This window comes from Saccopteryx leptura, chromosome 13 (assembly GCF_036850995.1).
Source record: "Saccopteryx leptura isolate mSacLep1 chromosome 13, mSacLep1_pri_phased_curated, whole genome shotgun sequence".
NCBI classification, from domain to species: domain Eukaryota; kingdom Metazoa; phylum Chordata; class Mammalia; order Chiroptera; family Emballonuridae; genus Saccopteryx; species Saccopteryx leptura.
In genome coordinates, this window is record NC_089515.1 from 8,771,975 (window position 1) to 8,793,391 (window position 21,417).

A 21,417-nucleotide genomic window follows, 5' to 3' on the forward strand; every position below is an offset into this window, starting at 1 on the left:
TATGCGGTGAGCTAATACCTCTGTCACATAATGACCCTTTCTCTTTTATAGTGAGAGAGAGATGGACAGAGAGGGACAGACGGACAGGGAGGGAGAGATGAGAAGCATCAACTCTTCTTTGCGGCAACTTAGTTGTTCACTGATTGCTTTCTCATGTGCCTTGAGCGGGGGGCTACAGCAGAGTGAGTGACCCCCTGCTCAAGCCAGTGGCCTTTGGGTTCAAGCTGGTGACCTTTGGGATTGTATGGATGATTCCTTGCTCAAGCCAGCGACCCCATGCTGAAGTGGACGAGTCTGCGCTCTAGCTGGAGGCCTGGGGGTCTTGAACCCATGACCTCAGAACCTAGGTCGATGGTTTATCCACTGCACCACCACTGGTCAGGCTGTAATTACAAAATTTTTATTTTTTAATTTCTGGATTTTAGGGTGAGAGAGAGAGAGAGAGAGAGGAACATCGATCTGTTCCTGCATGAACCCCGACTGGGGATAGAATCTGCAACCTCTGTGCTTTGGGGTGATGCTCTAACAAACTGAGCTATCTGGCCAGAGTGTGTCAAATTTTAAATAAATATTCTATTAGATTATAGCCTAGAATAGATCTATCCCCTGATAGTTTGTAAGACAGTAAGCACCATGTGCTAGGGTGGAGGGGGCAGGACCAGCAGAAGTCTTATAGTTCAGGGTGTTTTGTGTGACCTATAGGAGCAGTTAGAAGACTTGGAATTCTACCTTGACAGATGGGCACACTCACTCGTGTTCCTTGGTGTAGAAAAAAAAAATGTGGCTTATTTTATAATAGTTACCGCTCTGTTTGTTTCTTTTTCTTTAAAATAAAGGAATTTAATGTTTCTTATTAAAGAGAAGAGGCATTTTAGGAACATAATTACTTACGTGTTGAATAGTGTATATTACAAAGTTAAGTAGCTGATTATATTTTTTCTGGAATATTTTGACAAAACCTGTTGTGTGTTCTTCTCTGCCTTTTACTGTCTTTTCCCACCCACCCCAAATAACTGGGGTGGTTAGTGACAAGTCTTACACTAGAAGGAATTTACTAATCATAACTGACAGGAGGTTTAACTACAATTTTGTGTGCTTGGAAAACGGTTTTAGAATGTTTTGTTAAGCAGAGAGTGCTCTTTGGAGGCTGTTAGAGTGTGCTGTGGGACAGGCCACCGATGACCAATAGAGGAGAGGTGCTGGGAGGGGTCAGTGCGGTGCTAGCAGAGGCATGGGCAGGAAGTGGCCGTGGCACGTGAGCTCTGTGTGTCGTCGTCTTCTCTCTATAGAGACCTAAACGATTTTTACAGTGGGACTGAAGCCTTTCACTCCTGGATTGTAAATATAGAATGTACTCTTCATGTTGCTTTAAAACATTTAAGAACAGACAGCATAATTAACAAGTAAAATATTTTTTGTGAATTTTATCAAGTGAATGAGGTTAATGTTATTAATACTGTTATTGACAAGAAACTTACCTCTTTAAATTTAAAATCCAAATGTCAAGCGGGTTGTTCCTGTTTTTAACTATAGTAAATCAAGGTATTTCCTAGAGGTAGTCTTTCGAATAGATCATGGGAATGGGAAGAGAAGAACAATGGCTGTGCTTACCTACAATTTTTTTTCTGGCATAATGAAGTATGTTCCTATCAGTAAGATATTTTGTGAAACATATTAAATTTTTAATTTTCTCAACCTTTTACCTAAATAAATTGAGTAGGATCTTCCTCTTAAATCTATTAGCTAAGTATACCAGTAACCCATTTTTTGAATAGCCATATTAGTATGGCTCCATTAGGAAAATGGAATTGGTGTGGGCTGCTGGCTATATTCGTAGCCTTTTTCTTATTGTTGTAATAGACTTTGTTTTCTAGAGAAATTTAGAGTCACAGCAAAATTTATCTATTTGTGTACTGATTGGACATCATGGTGGTCTTTGTTAAAAGGTGTCTGTTACTACTGTCAGTTTCACTGTATACAAAATGCATTTTGCAGTTATATTTGTTTGTTTTTTGTTTGTATTTTTCTGAAGCTGGAAACGGGGAGGCAGTCAGACAGACTCCCGCATGCGCCCGACCGGGATCCACCCGGCATGCCCACCGGGGGGCGATGCTTTGCCCATCTGGGGCTCGCTCTGTCGTGACCAGAGCCGCTCTAGCACCTGGGGCAGAGGCCAAGGAGCCATCCCCAGCGCCCGGGCCATCTTTTGCTCGAATGGAGCCTCGGCTGTGGGAGGGGAAGAGAGAGACAGAGAGGAAGGAGAGGGGGAGGGGTGGAGAAGCAGATGGACGCCTCTCCTGTGTGCCCTGGTCAGGAATCGAACCCGGGACTTCCGCACTCCAGGCCGACGCTCTACTACTGAGCCAACTGGCCAGGGCCTATATTTGTTTTTTTATGTGTTCTTTTTCAAAGTATTGTTATTGTTACTGAATATGTCAGGGGTCGGGAACCTTTTTGGCTGAGAGAGCCATGAACGCCACATATTTTATTTTATTTTATTTATTTATTTTTTTAACGCCACATATTTTAAAATGTAATTCCGTGAGAGCCATACAACAACCCGTGTACATTACGCATTATCCAATAAAAATTTGGTGTTGTCCTGGAGGACAGCTGTGATTGGCTCCAGCCACCCGCAACTGTGAACATGAGCAGTAGGAAATGGATGGATTGTAATACATGAGAATGTTTTATATTTTTAACGTTATTATTTTTTAATTAAAGATTTGTCTGCGAACCAGATGCAGCCATCAAAAGAGCCACAGGGTTCCCGACCCCTGGAATATATGTATAATTTTGTTATGAAAGAACTTAATTAACTGAAAGAAAACAGCAGTGGGTTTTTCTGATACATAAATTGAGAAGCAGCATCTTGGCCCTTTTTCATGTCCTGTGAATAGGAGAGTAAATGTGTGTCCTGTGATTTTTCTGTTTTTACTGTTTTAGGGACTGAGAACTTTTGTGTATTTCATGTTTTGACAGCTTCAAATAGGATAAGAATTTGTAGGTCTGTTTTGAAAAAGCTGTGACAAGAATGTTACATATACCCAGGACAAAGATATATGTAAATTATTGGAGCTTCAAGGAGACATTAATTTTCTTGGAGAGTATTTATATACTCTGTTGTTATTTAAAGCGGTTGCAGTCTTATGTGATGCATCAATTACTACTGAACCAGACCTCTTCTAAATTCTGAAGTTCAAAGTGTCTAATATAGTTAACATGCACATACTGGAGAAAAACATAGAAACCCTACAATATCAACTTTCTTCCTTTAAGATAAATAAATTCACCATGTCTCATTTTTCTCCACTGTTAGAACTGGCTAGTCTTTCAGCTACCAATTTCTCCTCTTGAGAGGAAGGGTAAGGACTGTCTTATGTTGGGCTACTATAAAAAGAATCCAAGACCATAAAGGTTGCACTTTAAATTTCAGTAGAAGTCTTTGTTTCATTAAGCCTTATGAAAATTTAAAACTTTGTTATATCTTGCACTTTCAGAAAGTTCTCTTAACAGTTAGTATACTCAAACTGCTTATGGATCCCATCTAAGAAAAAAGCCTTACAGTCTCTGCATTTTAGTATCAGGTCTACCGGAAAGTTCTGTCCGTTTTTTGTTTTTTTTTTTCTTTTTTGTATTTTTCTGAAGCTGGAAACGGGGAGAGACAGTCAGACAGACTCCCGCATGCGCCCGACCGGGATCCACCCGGCACGCCCACCAGGGGCGACGCTCTGCCCACCAGGGGGCGATGCTCTCCCCCTCCGGGGCATCGCTCTGCTGCGACCAGAGCCACTCTAGCGCCTGGGGCAGAGGCCAAGGAGCCATCCCCAGCGCCCGGGCCATCTTTGCTCCAATGGAGCCTTGGCTGCGGGAGGGGAAGAGAGAGACAGAGAGGAAGGAGGGGGCGGGGGTGGAGAAGCAAATGGGCGCTTCTCCTATGTGCCCTGGCCGGGAATCGAACCCGGGTCCCCCGCACGCCAGGCCGACGCTCTACCGCGGAGCCAACCGGCCAGGGCCAAGTTCTGTCCGTTTCTATCACAACAAGTTTCGACACATAAGCACATGTTTATTTGGCGCATGTGTGCCTCTCTATTTTTATCACTTAATGTATACATACTGACGTAGCAAATTAACTAAAACAAAGTTGATTCACGTTAGTCTTATGTGTGAAGCAATAGTGTACCCATGGCTACTGATAAAAGTTCATTTACGCCACTGTAATTTTTATGAATTTCAACAAGGAAGAAATGCTACAGAAGCGTGTAGAAATTTATTGAAAGTGTTTGGTGAAGGTACAGTTTCTGATAGGACATGCAGAGATAGTTTGAAAAATTCAAAACAGGTGATATCGACCTTTCTGATAAGCCACGTTCTGGGCGACCATCTTTGATCGATGACGATGTCATTAAGACTATGTTGGAGCAAGATCCTTTTCTGACAACATCGGAGATCGCAGAAAGGCTTAGTAGCTCAGCAAACCATTTCTGACCATATTCGGAAGATAGGATTGGTGTGGAAATATTCAAGATGGGTGCTACATGAATTAAGTCAGAAGAATTTGGATGATCGAGTCATCAAATGCACATCTCTGCTTGCTCAGAACAAAATCGAGCCCTTCTTGAACCGGATGATAACTGGGGATGAAAAGTGGATTACCTACAAAAACATCGTAAGGAAAAGGGCATATTGTGAACCCGGAAAACCTAGCCCTTCCACCTCTAAACCAAATTTGACTCTGAATAAGAGAATGTTGTGTATGTGGTGGGACATTCGAGGACCAATACATTATGAGCTTTTAAAACCGAACGAAAAGCTTAATTTGGAGTAGTATTGTCAGCAACTGGGTAATTTAAAGACAGCAGTCCAAGAAAAGAGGCCGGTGATGTTCAATAGGAAGAACATCATACTGCATCATGATAATGCCAGGCCACATGCTGCTTTGGGGACTCGTCAAAAAATTGCAGAACTAGGCTGGGAAATTCACATCCACCATATTCCCCGGGCTTAGCACCCTCCGACTATCACTTGTTTTTGTCCTTACAAAATTTTTTGAAGGGCAAAATATTCAAAAATGAAGAAGATATCAAACAAGCACTTGTTCAATTGTTCGCATCAAAAGATAAAACATTTTTCAAAAATGGGATATACAAATTGTCCTCACACTGGCAAGAAATCATTAATAATAATGGCAGTTATATTATTTAATAAAGTTTATTGACGGTAAGAAAAATTTGTATTTTGTTTTATTCCCAAAATGGACAGAACTTTCCGGTAGACTGTATATATCCTGCCATCTAGAGCCTATATGATAATAGGTATGTGGCTTTGGGTGTACTAGTAATATTTCAGGAATATATTTAATATTTGAAGGAGGAAGTATCTGATTTTTAAAATTTGGTTATAGAAACTTTGAAATATTCACATATCGGAGAGACTTTTACAACAACCTCTCAAATGTTCATCTGTAGTCCCTATGAGTTTAATATAACGGCAGTCTTGTTTTGACTGCACACTCACCCATTATGTCCCTCCTGACACCCCAGTGATTTTGAAGGAAATCCCAGACATCATGTAATTTTACTGAGAAATATTTCTGTGTGTGTGTCTAAAAGAAAATAAAATTATTTGTGTTCCCTGTGAGTGCTAGCTAGCTAGCTCTGTTGTGGAGGGGAATTTCAACAGGGCTTGGAAACAAGCCTGCCATTGCAGTGTTTTGTAGTTAATTTGCATTTAGAAAGATCAAGAGTTTATACTCCTTGGATGTTTTATTATTATAATAAATCTCAAAGGGTTTGAAATGTTGATTTTGTAAGTAACATCTAAGAAAACATTATGAATTACCATCATGAATATGTATGAAAATTATATGACCTCAGTTCAGAGCTAAGCTGCAATTTGTTTTGTCATTTGTTCATGGCTCCCCCCCAAATGTATGTATGTATATTTAAATGCTGTGAGACAGCATACATAGTCAGATGAAATTCTGTAAGCCTCTGTGTGTTTCAGAGAAAGAGAGCAGAGAGGAACGATCACCTATGGCTGAGAAAGAATAGGCTAAATGGTAAATATCACCAGGCACTAAACTGTGGAGGAATAACTTCCCCCTTCTTGCACTCTGGCTCACCCAACCTCCTCTCTCGGTGTTGACTTCATTCCTCTTTTCTTGGTTCCTTATTTGATTTCTATCTTTTTCCTTGCTTGGCCTTTACTTACCTTTGCCTGTGGCATTTATGGTCAGGTAGACACTGATTCCTCCATAAGAGGCTGGTGGTTTGTTATACAGGGGTTGTGAACTTTACAAAAGTGAAATATTTTAGGACTAATTTGTTCTGTTTTTATACAGATTTTAAAAAAATGTTTAATTCAAACAGTTGGATACCTACTAGGATGACCTCTTGTATACTCTGCATGACTTGCACAGTGTTTGAAAACATGGATTTTATAACAACTTTTAGAGTTACTTTAGATGCTAGTACTGAAAAGTTGTATAATCATTTTTCCTTCTCTGTTCTCTTCTGCTGCCCGTTTATTGGATGAACCCGATTCTATTCAAATGTGACTGCAGTTCACAGGATTCCTTTGCAGCTCACCATTGGAGGTAAGAGTTTACTGCTTGACCTTAGTGCTAGAATTGCCCATTGAATCTGACTATTGCTGTCTTTTGTTGGGCACTTATTTGATAGTTTATGAGGGATCATTTTGTTGTGACACATTCATTCTTCAATAACAGTAATGAAGTGAATGTAGAAGTTTTAACAGAGCTGTCCACCTTCATAACAGGTCATTGCTTCTTTTTAAGTACATTTTCTTTTTTAATAAGTAGAATGAAATTCATTGTAAAGAGCAGTATTGTAGCTCCTACTCCAGCGATTTAAAATCAGCCTTGCCCTCTTTTCACCGGAGTTGAAGAAGGCTGGGGAGGCCGTGGGCAGGGGCTGGCATCAAGGATGCTTCCTTTCGTTTGGGAGAGCGTTTCAAAATCTATGAGTTGATTAGGGAAGAACAGAGAACTTACCTTTATTGAGCTGTTCTTGTAACACAGGCACTATTCTAGGTGCTTTATTCACTTTCTCATTTAATCCTCACAATGGCTCTGCAGTGTAGAGCTGGGAATCCAGTGATACAATTGTGACATAAGGAAAGAACTGTTAGATATTCAGAGAACTGGAATCACTGTGCCTCAGGCGATAGGGACTAACTTGTAGAAGATGCACCGGACTTTGAAGAAGGACTGGGAGAGGAAGGCAAGCAAGGTGTGTGAGAGTCCAGACCGTTGGATTTGGAACCAAATGTGGGTTTAAGGCAGGGGTCGGGAACCTTTCTGGCTGAGAGAGCCATGAACGCCACATATTTTAAAATGTAATTCCATGAGAGCCATACAATGACCCGTATACATTAGGCATTATCCAATAAAAATTTGGTGTTGTCTCGGAGGACAGCTGTGATTGGCTCCAGCCACCCGCAACCATGAACATGAGCAGTAGAAAATGAATGGATTGTAATACATGAGAATGTTTTATATTTTTAACGTTATTATTATTTTTTATTAAAGATTTGTCTGCGAGCCAGATGCAGCCATCAAAAGAGCCACATCTGGCTCATGAGCCATAGGTTCCCGACCCCTGGTTTAAGGTCATGTCTTCACTTACTAGTTACGTGGACAATTCACATTTCCCCGAGCCTCAGTTTTCTTATCTTTAAAATACATATAATGGCCTGACCACTGTGGTGGTGCAGTAGATACAGCGTCCACCTGCAACGCTGAGGTCTCCGGTTCGAAACCCTAGGCTTGCCTGGTTGAGGCACATATGAGAGTTGATGCTTCCTACTCCTTCCCCCTTTGCCCCCCTCTCTAAAATGAATAAATAAAAATAAAAAAAATAAATATTGGGACTTGATCTGTGGAAGCTTTAATCTTTGCTGAAAGTAGAAAAGAAAGTGTCATGCTCGAAACTTGGTGATGGTTTCTGTCTTTTTCTGTCTGATCTGCCTTTCCAGGTAATGATTTGGTGGGCCACTTGAGCTTGGCTAAGTTGGTCATTTCTGACGAGGCTTATGGACGTGGGGGAAGAAAAAAATTTAAATTAAAGGTGACCAATATGCTTTTCTCTTCTGGAAGTCTTAGGGAAATTCTTGAGGGCTCTCTGTTGATGATGGTTGAGCCTGGAATTTCCCAGGGGCCACCCGATGACATAGTTGCTGGCTGCTACCCCGCATCGCCAGCGGCAAGGAGCTCGGGGCTGTTCCGCTGCCCCTGCAGAGTCCGAGAGCCCGAGCAAAGCAAGGCGGGAAAATGTGGGAGTCTCGGAGTGTTTAATTTTGCCTCTAAGCTTACGTTTAGCTGGAGAAGAATAATTACAGATACGGTAACTACACAACCACCTTTGCTGATTTTGAATGAAAGAAAAATAATTCTGCTAGAGACGTGAGACTTGCAGTTGAAAATAAAGGAGGCTTTAAATTTCACTTTGTCCACCAAAACTACTATGAATGAGCCATGCCCCTTTGTTGTAAGCCCTAAACAGTTAACTACCGCATGAATGTAACAAAATTGTCAGGTTATAGTAATTACATCAGTAATGTGATCTGCTGTCATTTGAATGGAGCCATGTGTGGAGAGTCAGTTACTTCCCTCTGTGGGGCTGACCCTTTTACATTCCTGTAAGCTGAAGACTAATAGAGCTCATTAAGCTTTATGGGAAAAGAGCTTTTATCACCTTGTCAAGCAAGGCAGCGTATTTCCATTCTGCTTTGACTCCGTGTGGCTCTGTGGCCACCGCCATGCATGCCCTGCTCGGTTTGCACAGCCTCTCTTTACCGACGGTTTTATTGACATTTCTGAGTCTGAATTACATTTTGTGTGGCACCACCTACAGATGTCTTCAATTAACTGTAGGTAAATAAAAGGGATTATATATCAGAGGCTAAAAGATTCTTGAAATTCTCTTCTGTGTCCGACTCCGCCGGCCAGGCCCGGAGGGTGCAGTCTCATCGTTTCGGAGGGAGACACTCCAGGAGAGGCTTTTGGAAAAATGTTCAGCCACTTGTGACTGGGGGGTGCTTAGATTTCTCTTCAGATAGGTCCCTCCATTTCAGATCAGTAACAATTGTCTTCATTCACAGTTATAACTTTCCGAGAACTTAGTACCCACAGTGTCTGGGTCCTTGTGCTAAGCTCCTTGTGTACCTTGTTTTAAGCCTCAAAGAGTGTCTACGAGGCAGATATAGTCAGGAGGCAGATTAGCAAAGTTCAGTGTCACAGTCTAGTGCAGCGGTTCTCAACCTGTGGGTCGCGACCCCGGCGGGGGTCGAACGACCAAAACACAGGGGTTGCCTAAAGCCATTGGAAAATACCCCGCCGGGGTCTTGACCCACAGGTTGAGAACCGCTGGTCTAGTGCGAGACAACAGTAACAAGATAGGGATGAGGCAGTGGAATGATACCGCTGTGAGATTCTTACGGTACCCGAAGTAATATAATATTATTTGAAGGAAGACAGTGATAAGTGTGTGGTGTATTTCCTAAACGCTGGAGCAGGGATTCCCAGCCTTGGCACTGTTGACATGGGCTGATGAGGTCTTTTTTTTTTATAGATTTTATTTATTGATTTTAGAGGAGAGAGACAGACAGAAGCGGGGTTGGTTGGGAATGGAAAGCATCAACTCATAGTTGTTGCTTCTTATATGTGCCTTGACCAGGCAAGCCTGGGTTTTGAACCAGCACTCTCAGCATTCCAGGTCGAAGCTCTATCCACTGCGCCACCACAGGTCAGGCCCGGTGAAGACCTTTCTGTGGGTGCTGTTCTCTGCATGTGCGATGCTTAGCAGCATCCCTGGCTTCTACCCAGTGCCGCCTCTGAGCTGAAACAAGGTGTCTCCAGACTGCCAAACATCCTGGGGGGGGGGGGACTGGCTCCCTGTTGAAAACCACTGCCCTAGAGCAGCCTTAGGAAATATAACAAGGAATGAAGAGACGAAGAGATGCAGGGAATAAGCCAGTAGTGAAGACAGCACAGAGCAGCAACACTTCAGTCTGTTCAAAGGCAGGGAAGGAAGGAGAGCGGACGGTGTAAGCCAGGCGAGGACAAGAGGGCCCTCTGCCGTTGCAGGTGCCCCATGATTCCGTATTTTGCTGAAAATCACGGAATTCCATGCTTAAAATGGGTGAATTTTATATCTATAGTATACCTCAGTAAAGCTGTTTTTTTTGTTTTTGTTTTTTAATTTTTTATTTATTCATTTTAGAGAGGAGAGACAGAGAGAGAGAAGGGGGAGGAGCTGGAAGCATCAACTCCCATATGTGCCTTGACCAGGCAAGCCCAGGGTTTCAAACCGGGGACCTCAGCATTTCCAGGTTGACGCTTTATCCACTGCGCCACCACAGGTCAGGCAGTAAAGCTGTTTTTTATAGTATAGTTCATTTCTTTATTTTTTAACTTCCCCACATGTAGAGAAGGTCTGGCTGAATTTGGCATTTCTGTACTACATCCCTAGTTGTGTACAGGTGTTCGCAGTTCTAAGTAGTCACCAAGATACTTTGTATATTGAAGTATATATGTTTTAGCTAATATTTAGAGTATTAACTATTTAGTTTTAATACTTTTACTATTAGGTAATGTTAGCCATTAAGTTTTTTTCTTTTTTTTTCTTAAGGAAGGAGTGGTTACGTTTCCTTTATGATTTGATTCATGCAATTCACTTGCCCTGAACCTTTGGGGCCCGTGGGCATAATGTAACTTCAAATTAGTTTCTAATTAATATTGTCTTCCCTTCCTACCAGCTTTGAGACTGTGGACACAAATGTAGGCCCAACATTAGAATGAGCAAGCTAAACCTGGAAAGAATTCTATATATCAATTTTCTAACAATTGTCAATTATTTTATTAAAGTCTACTTCTAAATGTTTACCTGGGAAATTTCTTTTTCTCTGTTTATTTCTTATAATTTCCTTATTTTGCTTAGTATTTATTTGGACACAAACTAAATACTGAGATATTATGCCTTCTGTAATAGATTCTAAGGTTGGCTTTTCTAATTATTCCTTTTCTGTTGGCAAAATTTTTTTCTAATTGGTTTCAAATAAACCTTTGGCAATAAGGGTCCCAAAACACCACTGGTTTTAAGTGGCATTTTCCTATTTATTTGAATTCCTAATTTCTATGCTCTGATTTTGAGGCAGACTGGAAAAATATAAAGTAAACAATAAAATTCAAATAGCTAATGTTAATACATACTATAACAAGTATCCTAATACAATAAAGTGACCAAAGTCTATTAGATTATTAAACAAAGTTTTGGGTTTTTTTGTTTTTTTTTTGTATTTTTCTGAAGCTGGAAACGGGGAGGCAGTCAGACAGACTCCCGCATGCGCCTGACCGGGATCCACCCGGCACGCCCACCAGGGAGCGATGCTCTGCCCATCCTGGGCGTCATGACCAGAGCCACTCTAGCGCCTGGGGCAGAGGCCAAGGAGCCATCCCCAGTGCCCGGGCCATCTTTTGCTCGAATGGAGCCTTGGCTGCGGGAGGGGAAGAGAGAGAGACAGAGAGGAAGGAGAGGGGGAGGGGTGGAGAAGCAGATGGGCGCCTCTCCTGTGTGCCCTGGCCGGGAATCGAACCCGGGACTTCCGCACGCCAGGCCGACGCTCTACCACTGAGCCAACCAGCCAGGGCTAAGCCATTAAGTTTTTGATAGCTTGTAAAAGCCTTTTTTTTGGAGTTGGAAACTAGTTTGCTTCTCATGTAAAGCTCTGTGATAGGCCGGGATACTGTGTGTCTTTTTGGTGCTCTGTGTGTGTGTGTTTGCGAGTGCACTGATTGCAGGCTGTAGGAGCTGGGCTGGGGACCTGCTGTGGTCACTGGCTTCATAGCAAGCAGCCATTCATTTTGTCATGGGGACTGGCCGTTACCCACACTGGGTCCCATAGAAGTGGAAGGAGCTTACGAGGGTAGCAGTGGACGGGGGAGGGGGCAGTATGTTGAGTTGGTAAACTTGAGCAGGGGTTTGGATAAGTCTACCAAGTAAGGAGAACACTGAGAATCCGGTATCCAGAGAGCTTGTCTGAACTGGATAGCGGTGCAGAGAAGGCTAGGAAGAAGGCCGAGTCGGTGCTTTGGGGGAGCATTTACCTCCTCTCTGGTGCAGGGCTCAGGGGTGCCAGTCTTGTCTCAAGGGCCAGGGCAGACAGGTGTCTAAAGGGAGGTGAGATCTCCGAGACAAGTTGTCAGGCCACTGTTAGTTATACTGAATAATCAGATGTGGACAGCTAGGCTGTGGCTTGATCCAGTGGGGTGTTGGCCACAGAGGCCCCAGTTAGGTAGAGTTACGGAGCCAAATACAGTGTGTCCGTAAAGTCATGGTGCGACTTTTGACTGGTCACAGGAAAGCAACAAAAGACAATAGAAATGTGAATTCTGTACCAAATAAAAGGAAAACTCTCCCAGTTTCATAGCTATTCAGTGCAGTTCGATGTGGGCTCACACACAGGTTTTTTAGGGCTCCTTAGGTAGCTATCCCGTATAGCCTCTACAGACTCGTCACTGACTGATGGCCTACCAGAACGGGGTTTCTCCACCAAACTGCAGGTTTCCTTCAATGGCTTATCCCACTGAGTCATGTTATTCCTATGTGGTGGCGCTTCATTATAAACGCGCCGATATTCATGTTGCACTTTGGTCACGGATTCGACTTTAGCGAGCCACAGAACACACTGAACTTTCCTCTGTACCGTCCACATCTCGACTGGCATGGCCGTGGGCTGGTCCGCTGTATACACGGTGTTACATCATCATCTGCGCATGCGCACATGCTGCCACATCATCCTACAGAAACTGGGAGGGTTTTCCTTTTATTTGGTGCAGATTTCACATTTCTGTCGTCTTTTGTTGCTTTCCTGTGATCGGTCAAAAGTGCACCATGACTTTACAGACACACTGTACTTCAGATCCCTAGGATTGTCATTTGATTACTGTCCTCTTCATTTGAGTCTGAAAGGGCTCTATTTCTCGCTGGTCTGGGGTTGCTAGCAAGGCCACTGACAAAGAATCAGTTCAATTCACTTCCTCAATTCACTTCAGCCAGTGGTGCTTGGACGTCTTTTATGTGGTAATTAGAATAGTATTTCCTGGGCTCTCAGACTACTCAGTAAATGTTGGTTGAGTAGATGAATGAACTGACTTCCAGTCGTTTCTGATTAGCACATGATAGTTGAGCCAATATAACTTGAAACCTAATATTTCTTTTTTTTTTTTTTTTTTTGTATTTTTCTGAAGCTGGAAACGGGGAGAGACAGTCAGACAGACTCCCGCATGCGCCCGACTGGGATCCACCCGGCACGCCCACCAGGGGCCACGCTCTGCCCACCAGGGGGCGATGCTCTGCCCCTCCGGGGGGTCGCTCTGCCGTGACCAGAGCCACTCTAGCGCCTGGGGCAGAGGCCAAGGAGCCATCCCCAGCGCCCTGGCCATCTTTGCTCCAATGGAGCCTTGGCTGCGGGAGGGGAAGAGAGAGACAGAGAGGAAGGAGGGGGCGGGGGTGGAGAAGCAAATGGGCGCTTCTCCTATGTGCCCTGGCCGGAAATCGAACCCGGGTCCCCCCGCACGCCAGGCTGACGCTCTACCGCTGAGCCAACTGGCCAGGGCGAAACCTAATATTTCATGGTGAAATTAATGTCAACTAGAAGTCTTTTCCTAGAAACCAGTCTCATGGAAAAATATCAAAATTTATTCTGAGAATAAAAGAGAGCACACTAGAACAGAAAAACAAATAGTAGAAAGGTGCCATAAATTTCCCTGTAGAAGAATTTCTGCATTGATTAGTTCTGCATTGATTAGTTCGCGCATTTTAGGATCTCGGTTTATTTAAGATACCTTTTTGCCAGATCAGTCTTCCTTTAGCAAGTAGTGATATTCGTCATTATTCCTGGGCTCTTCGCTGTATTCAAGTTAGGATCATCTGCCTTGACAATTTTTGTTATCTATTAGCTGTGCATGAATGCGTCAGAAAATGTTTGAAGGGTAAATCCTGGGGTAGATTAGTTTCCATGGGGATGTCAGTCTGTTTGATGTTTGCAATCTCTTGAGTTCTAAATAAAAATATCAGTTTGGATTGTCACCCTGGGATGCCCCCCTACCCCCGCCCTATGAGGAGACTTGGAAAAGCAATAGTTTCAAACTTACTTTAAGTAAGGGTTCACATTAAGATAGTAACTCTAGATTCTAAGATTGTCTGTTGTAGTGTTCAATAAATATTGGTTTTTCTGTAAAAATGAGAAGTTTGGGATTCTGTTACTTTTCCTTGTGACCATTTTGATTAGCGTCTCACTAAAAGTATTTTTTTGGGAATAATTAGGATTTAAAGTATAAGATAATTTGAAAGTAAAGAAAACAGCCTGGCCTTTGGTGGCACAGTGGATAGATCATTGACCTGAAACGCTGAGGTCACCGGTTCAAAACCCTGGGCTTGCTGGGTCAAGGCCCATACTACAAGCAACCAATGAACAACTAAAGTGAAGCAACTATACGTCTCTCTCCACCCCCCCTTTTTTCTCTGTGAAATCATAAATAAAATCTTTTAAAAAACCCAGATAAACATCTGTTTTTATTTATTCTGCAGTAAAAATGCAGAAAGAAATTCTTTTCTCATTTTTATCATACTTAAGACATTTATTGTAAATCTTTTCTCAATTACTTATGCTTTGTAAAATTCAAATTTTTTCATTATAGTGCTTCTAGTTTTAAGTTATAAATGCTAGGGTAAACTTTTTGCTTCCTTTGAAGTATTTCAGTTTCTAAGAATTATTGAGAAGTACATCTATCTCTTGATTCATCCTTTGGGTTAGTAAATTGCCGAAGTATCTAAGTTCATGATGCTGAACAGAACATGTTATAATATTGTAATATTGTGTTTGTTTTTTAACATGGTGTACCACAGAAGCAGTGTCCAACAGTAAGAGCCCTGAGTTGGGAATTCTAGGGTTGGATCCATCTTAGCGTATGGGTATTCTCTTACAGAGAATTAAACTGGAGCCCTCTGGGCTATATATGTGTTCCAGTGGACACAAATCTATACGTTAACCTCTGACCCAACCCAATTATAAAATAACAGTCAAATAGAAAATCAAGCCCAGAACTGCACTGAAAGACACCCAGTAATTTTTCATATAATTGGGATCAAAACTTGCATTTTACAGTGTTATACTTTTACTTAACTTAGAAAAATGTTTATAATGTTATTAAAACTTGGTAAAAATAGTTTTTAATTACTGTGTAACAGTTGTTTATATTATATAAGTGTACTGAAATTAGCTTATTTTATAATTTTGTTTAACTTGATTCTTTAGTGTACTGACTTTTTGCCAGAAAATTAGGAATTGGTTGCATTTGATTTTTAAATTACTTGTACAAAACTATGTGGTACGTTAACCATGAGTGTTATTTGCAATTTTCATAATAAATTTTTTTTTATTTCTTCTTATAGACTATTTCAAAATTTCAAATTTAGTGTTGTTTTTTTTTTATTCATTTTAGAGAGGAGAGGGAGAGACAGCAGGAAAGAGAGAGAGGAGAGACAGAGAGAGAGAAGGGGGGGGAGGAGCTGGAAGCATCAACTCCCATATGTGCCTTGACCAGGCAAGCCCAGGGTTTTGAACCGGCGACCTCAGCATTTCCAGGTCGATGCTTTATCCACTGCACCACCACAGGTCAGGCCGATTTAGTGTTTTTTTTTAAATGAGATAATAAAGATTTTGATGCCATTAAGCACACATTTGGGTTTCTATTTTTAAAATGAATTCAAAGTTTAGTACATACACTGTTTCATGAAACTAAAAAAAGCAAAACAGAATAAGTTATTATAAAACAATGCAGACTTTTAATCAGGTGCTTAAAAAGATTACCTTTGGGAGCCTCTATGAAATACTGTTTTAAAAAATTCAGGATACCAACTGTCTAATTGTAGATTTGTGTGTGAACAGTTGTGTTTTGCTGGAGGTACTGTTGAATGCTTTAGAAGGAAGGAGAACACAGGCTCTGTTCTCTTAAAGCCCCTAAGACTTTTCCTGTTCCTGTCTTTGAACCCCCATTAAGCCTCCCCTCCCCTCCCCTCCCCTCCCCAGTGCCCCTGCTTCCTGGCATATGACTCTCCCTTTGCTTGTTTCACTGAGTCTCTGCAGTGTCTGTGTTAAGCATAACTGAGGTACGTGGAGGCAGATGGGTCAGGAGACAGGTGTACTTTATCAGAATAAATATACACTCATTTTGGGAGCAGTTTGACTAGAAGCCTGAACTGGCCTATTAATATTGATGGCGTTTCTACATAGTGCCTCTGGTATTGTACTGCATGGCTCATTAATCACAGAAGTCATGTACCCTTCTCCAGCAGTTAAGGCGGGTTTTCTTTTCTATAGCGAGTGGTAGGCTTTATTGTATTTTTTCTGTTGTCAGCTAAATCCTTGAAATTGAGGAACTTTCAAGAAATAATTTTGCTTATTCTTTCACATATCCAAAATTGTATAAACTGCAGGCATGAGGAAGATAAACTATTAAATATTGCTAATTATATCATTTATTTATTAGGAAATTTGCTAACTGCTATTAGTTTAAATAACTGCTTTAAATGAATGAGCTACTTATGTAATTTCAATGTGCCATTCGGACACCTTAAACCAAAAGCTAACACTGACCTATATCGCTCGCAATCTGCAGAATGCTTTTATTTGCACACTGCCATGTGTTTCTTACAGCTACCTTTGAGGGTGAATAGTAGTATGATTTTCTATTTTAGAAATGCAGAAACATACATTTTTTTTTAAATGAGAGGAGGGGAGATAGACAAACTCCCACTTGCGCCCTGACCAGGGTCCGTCCGGCAGTCCCTCTTTGGGGCCAGTGCTTGAATCAACCAAGCTATCCTCAGCACCCGGGGCCAACACTCGAAGCAGTCGAGCTGCTGGGTGTGAGAGAAGAAGAGGGAGAGAAGGGGGCAAGGGAGGGGCAGAGAAGCGGGTGGTTACTTCTCACGTGTGCCCTGACTGATGATCAAACTTGGGACATCCCCATGTCAGGCTGACGCTCTATCCACTGGGCCATCCGGCAAGTAATTGTAAGGCAGCCTATATCTATATAAAGTGCTTTGCGGATGGGGAAGACCCCTGACTTTCCCATGAATTGAGAGATGGGAATAATGCCTGTGGCAGGACAAATTAATTGCTCATTCAAACCAGCAAAGTAAATGGAAGCAGGTTATTAAATGGTAGGTCCAGGATGTGAGAGAAATGATGGATATTGGAAACTGAGAAGTTAATTGCAGTTTTAAAAAATATTCAAACTGGTACAGCAAGTAGGACTGACTTATATTTAGGCATAACAGAATACATGGGTCATTTATTTATTGAAAATATGCTTATTGAGTCCATCCATACTTACGTCTTTGATAAATATCTATATATTTCTTGAATGAATGAATGAATGAATGGAGGACACAAATAGATTTAATGACCTAGAGTGATGTACTAAACCAAAATCATGGAATAATTTAGATTCATTTCAAAGTCATCTAATGAGCTTTTGACGTGGAGGTTTCTGACAGTTGACAGCTCCCTACCTTCCATTTCATGAACTGCCGGCTCCTCTCATCCCAGTGTCGCTGCGGGGGCTGCTCTCTGGTGCAGTCATCCTTAGAGACTGGGAGCCGTGTCCCTGTGAACCTCAGGGCTTACCTGGAAAAGGTCGATTTTATAAAATGCCACAATATATAGAAATTGGTTTATTTCTTATTACATAATTGGAGCAGTCTAGTGTCTGAAAGATTGTTAGGCTTCAAGTCTTAGTAGCTATTGGTGTCAATTCAGTTGTTGTAGTTTTAAGTTAGTATACTTTCCTATTCCCTTTTGGTGAATACTTCTGTTTGTTTACCTGTTCTCTTGAAACTGTATCTGTTTCCAGGGAAATAATAGTGGCTTTTAAAAGGAAAGTTAAATGTGACAGTGAATGCTGAAATCTGGGTTTGACCTAGGTGGTAAATGCTCTTAAAAGTTTAAAAGATGTATGTATTGTCCAAACAACATTTTAACTACAGCAGTGGGAATTATGGAAATCACTGATAACGGCTAGCACCTTAGTAAATCTTCTTTTATTTGTTGTTGTTGGCCCTGACCACCTGTGCAGATACTTTTCTCCTTCCCATACCGTACTCTTTGGAGGGAAGTTGCTCTGTGCAGCCCACACGTAAGTAGTAGGGAGTCATGCTCCCTTACCGTCAGGGCAAGAGTACTACACAAACTTCGTGGATACATGGGAGATTGGTCTTTCTTCCTCATCAATTGATTCAATCTTATATATCAGTGTGGAGTCCTGGATATTTATTTTTTACTTTGGGTTATAATCTGATGCTACTTTGTTTTTTTTCCCAAAGTATTTTGACTTAGGCCATGGGGAGCCCTTTCTCCTGACCCCTCTGCCCCTGTGATATACCGCCATCGGTGGGGTTTGTTTTTCTTTTCTTGAGTACTTCCTTACCTTCAGGCCCTACAAGATACTCCAGGTTTATCTGGCATATTTCCTGCCCCAGTCCTGCAATTAGCCATTTCTCCAAAGAGAAATGGTTCCTTTTTCTTTTTCTGCTTTTTATTACAGAATGGAGAAACTAAGACGTGGGTGCTACTGGGCTTGTGGCTACTGGGGTGTCATTTCTTTTAGGTCTTGTCATTTGACAGAACAAATTAATAAATTAGTGTACTCTAACCCTTGCATGAACATATCTCTGAGAGATGTGTACCTATAAATGTTTCTGTGTGCAATCCTCTGTGTCTGTATTAAGCTCAACATGAGTCCTTCCTCATGGCCCCAGTTCTCATCCACTATCTCATGGGTCGTTCTAGCCTCTTCCCCTCTCCTATCTCTATGGCACACACGAGCAGTGGGAAACCTGGCTTCCACCACTCTCCATCCATTGACTTCCTTGTTCAAGAACAGCATAGATGTGTATGAGGATCTGAACTGTTAGTGCTCTCGTGGACCACCTTGACCGGGTGACAGCACTGCTGCAGTGCCGATTTCCTGTTGCCTTCATCCTGTAGACCCCAGAGGCTGCAGAGTCAGCGCCTTTCCCCTCCCCAGCCTCTTCCAGTAAGGTTGTTCCGCACAGTTTCTCTCATTTTTCCTTTGTGGGATCCCTTAACCTCCTAAATGATTTTCTTTTAATTTGCATGCATTCACGTTCGCTCCTTGTGGTGCAAAGTTCTGTGAGTTTGGACCAATGCGTTGTGTCCTGTATCCGCTACTCCAGTATTTCACAGACTGGTTTCACCTGAAAAGGACCTGGTGCTTCATGTACCTGTCTGTTGGTCAAATAAGTTTGTAAATATGATACATAGGTTTGCTCACTAATCATTTGCATTGGGTGTGGGGGACAGGCTGTAAGCAGGCAGGGTCCTTATACCCTAAGGCTTAGTTTTAAGACTAAGCCTTTCTCACCCTAAGTGACTTTATATCAGAGATGTCCTTGTTTGTATATTGGATTAAAGGTTTTGATTTCTATACTATAAAATGGGGCAGACCGGGAGCTTGCTCTCTCTCAGTTCCTGAGATTAGCATTAGGAGGAGAACAGAGAAAGGCCACGTGGAGGAGAGGAGAAGCAGCCAAGATGGCAGAGTGCTGAGGGATAAGCCAGTTTGTGCAGAGAGAAGGAGATGGGGAACAGAGGTGAATAAGGCTGGTGAGGTAGAAACCTTTGATTCTAGGAAACTCGGATAAGTCAGTGGCTTTTGAGGCCCTGAATGGAAAGGGAAGTGTTTTCCTACTGTGTGTATTTCTTGCCCACTGGTGCAAGCTAGGATTAAAGCTAATGGCCCACTAGTTCTTGGCTCCGTTGTTTCATTACTATCTGTCCAAATCAAATGCGAATCTGCATGGGCCAGGCGGCTGTGATGGTGGCCATGGATACTGGCTTTACACTGTCCGAGCTCTGATCCCCCTCGTCTGTTTACTGTCTAGTTCTGTCTCTTACAGAGTGTAACTGGAATCATACAGGACGTAGTGTTTTCAGGCTGGCTTCTTTCGCTTAGCAGTGTGCATTTACAGTCCCTCCAGTCTGTGAATGTGCATGTTTCGTGGAGGTGGCTCGGTAGTGTATTTTTGTTGATGAATAATATTCCATTGTATAGATGTGTCAGTTTGTTTATCTTCATTGGAAAAATGTCTTTGTTTGCTTTCAGTTTTTGTCAATTATGAATAAGACTTAAAAACATTTGCATGCAGGCCTTTGGGTTTTCATGTGACCTGGTTTTCTGACTAATCGGATAACCACTTAGGTGCTGAGTGCTGCTTTGTATGGTAAGGCTGTCTTTGGCTTTGTGTGGAACTCGCAAACTCCTCCAGATGTGGCTGCCGATTTACGTCCCACCATCAGCAAATGGGAGTTCCTGCTGCCCCGCACCCAAGTCAGCACCCGATACTCCGGTCTCGGATCTCAGCTGTTCTGATAGCTATGTAGTAACTTCTCATTGTTTCTTTCATCTCAAGTGATACCGGGCATCTTTTCACGTTCTCATTTGCCAGCTCTACCTATTATTTCGTGAGGGGTCTGCTCAGATATTTTGCCCATTTTTTAATTGGGGGTTTTAGGGTTTTTTTGCTTATTGTTGAATTTTAAAAGTCTTTTATTTTTGAATACCAGTACTTTATCAGGTATGTGTTCTACAAGATTTTTTCCAGGCAGTGGCTTGATTTTTTATTCTCTTAACAGTGTGTTTCACAGAGCAGAAGTTTCTAATGAAGTCCTGCTTATCTATTATTTCCTTTATGAATTATGCTTTTAGTGTTGGATCTAGAAACTTATCACCAAACCCAAGGTCACTTAATTTTCTCCTTTGCTGTCATGTAGAAATTTTGCATTTTTCATCTAGGTCTGTGATCTAGTGTAAGATGTTTTTGGTTTTTTTGGTTTTGTTTTTTTATTTTGGCAAGATGTAAGATCTTTGCCTAGTTTTTGCCTTTTTGCATTTGTATGTCCCACTGGTATCACTCTGTTTGTTTTAAAGACTGTCTTTTCTCTGTTGAATCGTCTTTGCTCCTTTGTCAGAGGTCAGTGGACTGTGTTTATGTGGCTCTGTTTCTAGGTAGGCTTCCCTGTTCTGTTCCATTGTTGTATTTGTTCCTTCCTCAGTATCATGTCCTGATTCTCGTGGTTAATAGTAAATCTTGATGTAGGGTAGTGTCGGTCAGTCCTTTTTCATTCTCCGTCTTTTCTCACACACCATTTCTTTCCCAGCGTTTATGTGGAACAGAATTTAATGTTTGCTTATTTTGTAAAACTTATATTGCCTACTGGAAGCTTTTAAAACAAGTTGAAAAAATCTTCAGTCGATTTGTCTTTTTCATTTTTTTCTTTGGTCAGTGTTTGTTTTTTTGTGTGTGAGAC

General features: G+C 41.8%; 1 protein-coding gene across 4 annotated transcripts in view; it reads left to right on the top strand.

Moving 5' to 3' along the window:
• The window catches only part of ATE1 (arginyltransferase 1), a 141,956-nt gene that overhangs the window by 37,516 nt on the left and 83,023 nt on the right, over nt 1-21,417 (top strand). For all 4 annotated transcript variants that reach the window (XM_066355734.1, XM_066355733.1, XM_066355730.1 and 1 more), the window contains exon 8: nt 6,566-6,598. In XM_066355734.1, coding sequence (XP_066211831.1) covers nt 6,566-6,598 — 33 coding nt within the window. The remainder of the gene's footprint in view (nt 1-6,565; nt 6,599-21,417) is intronic.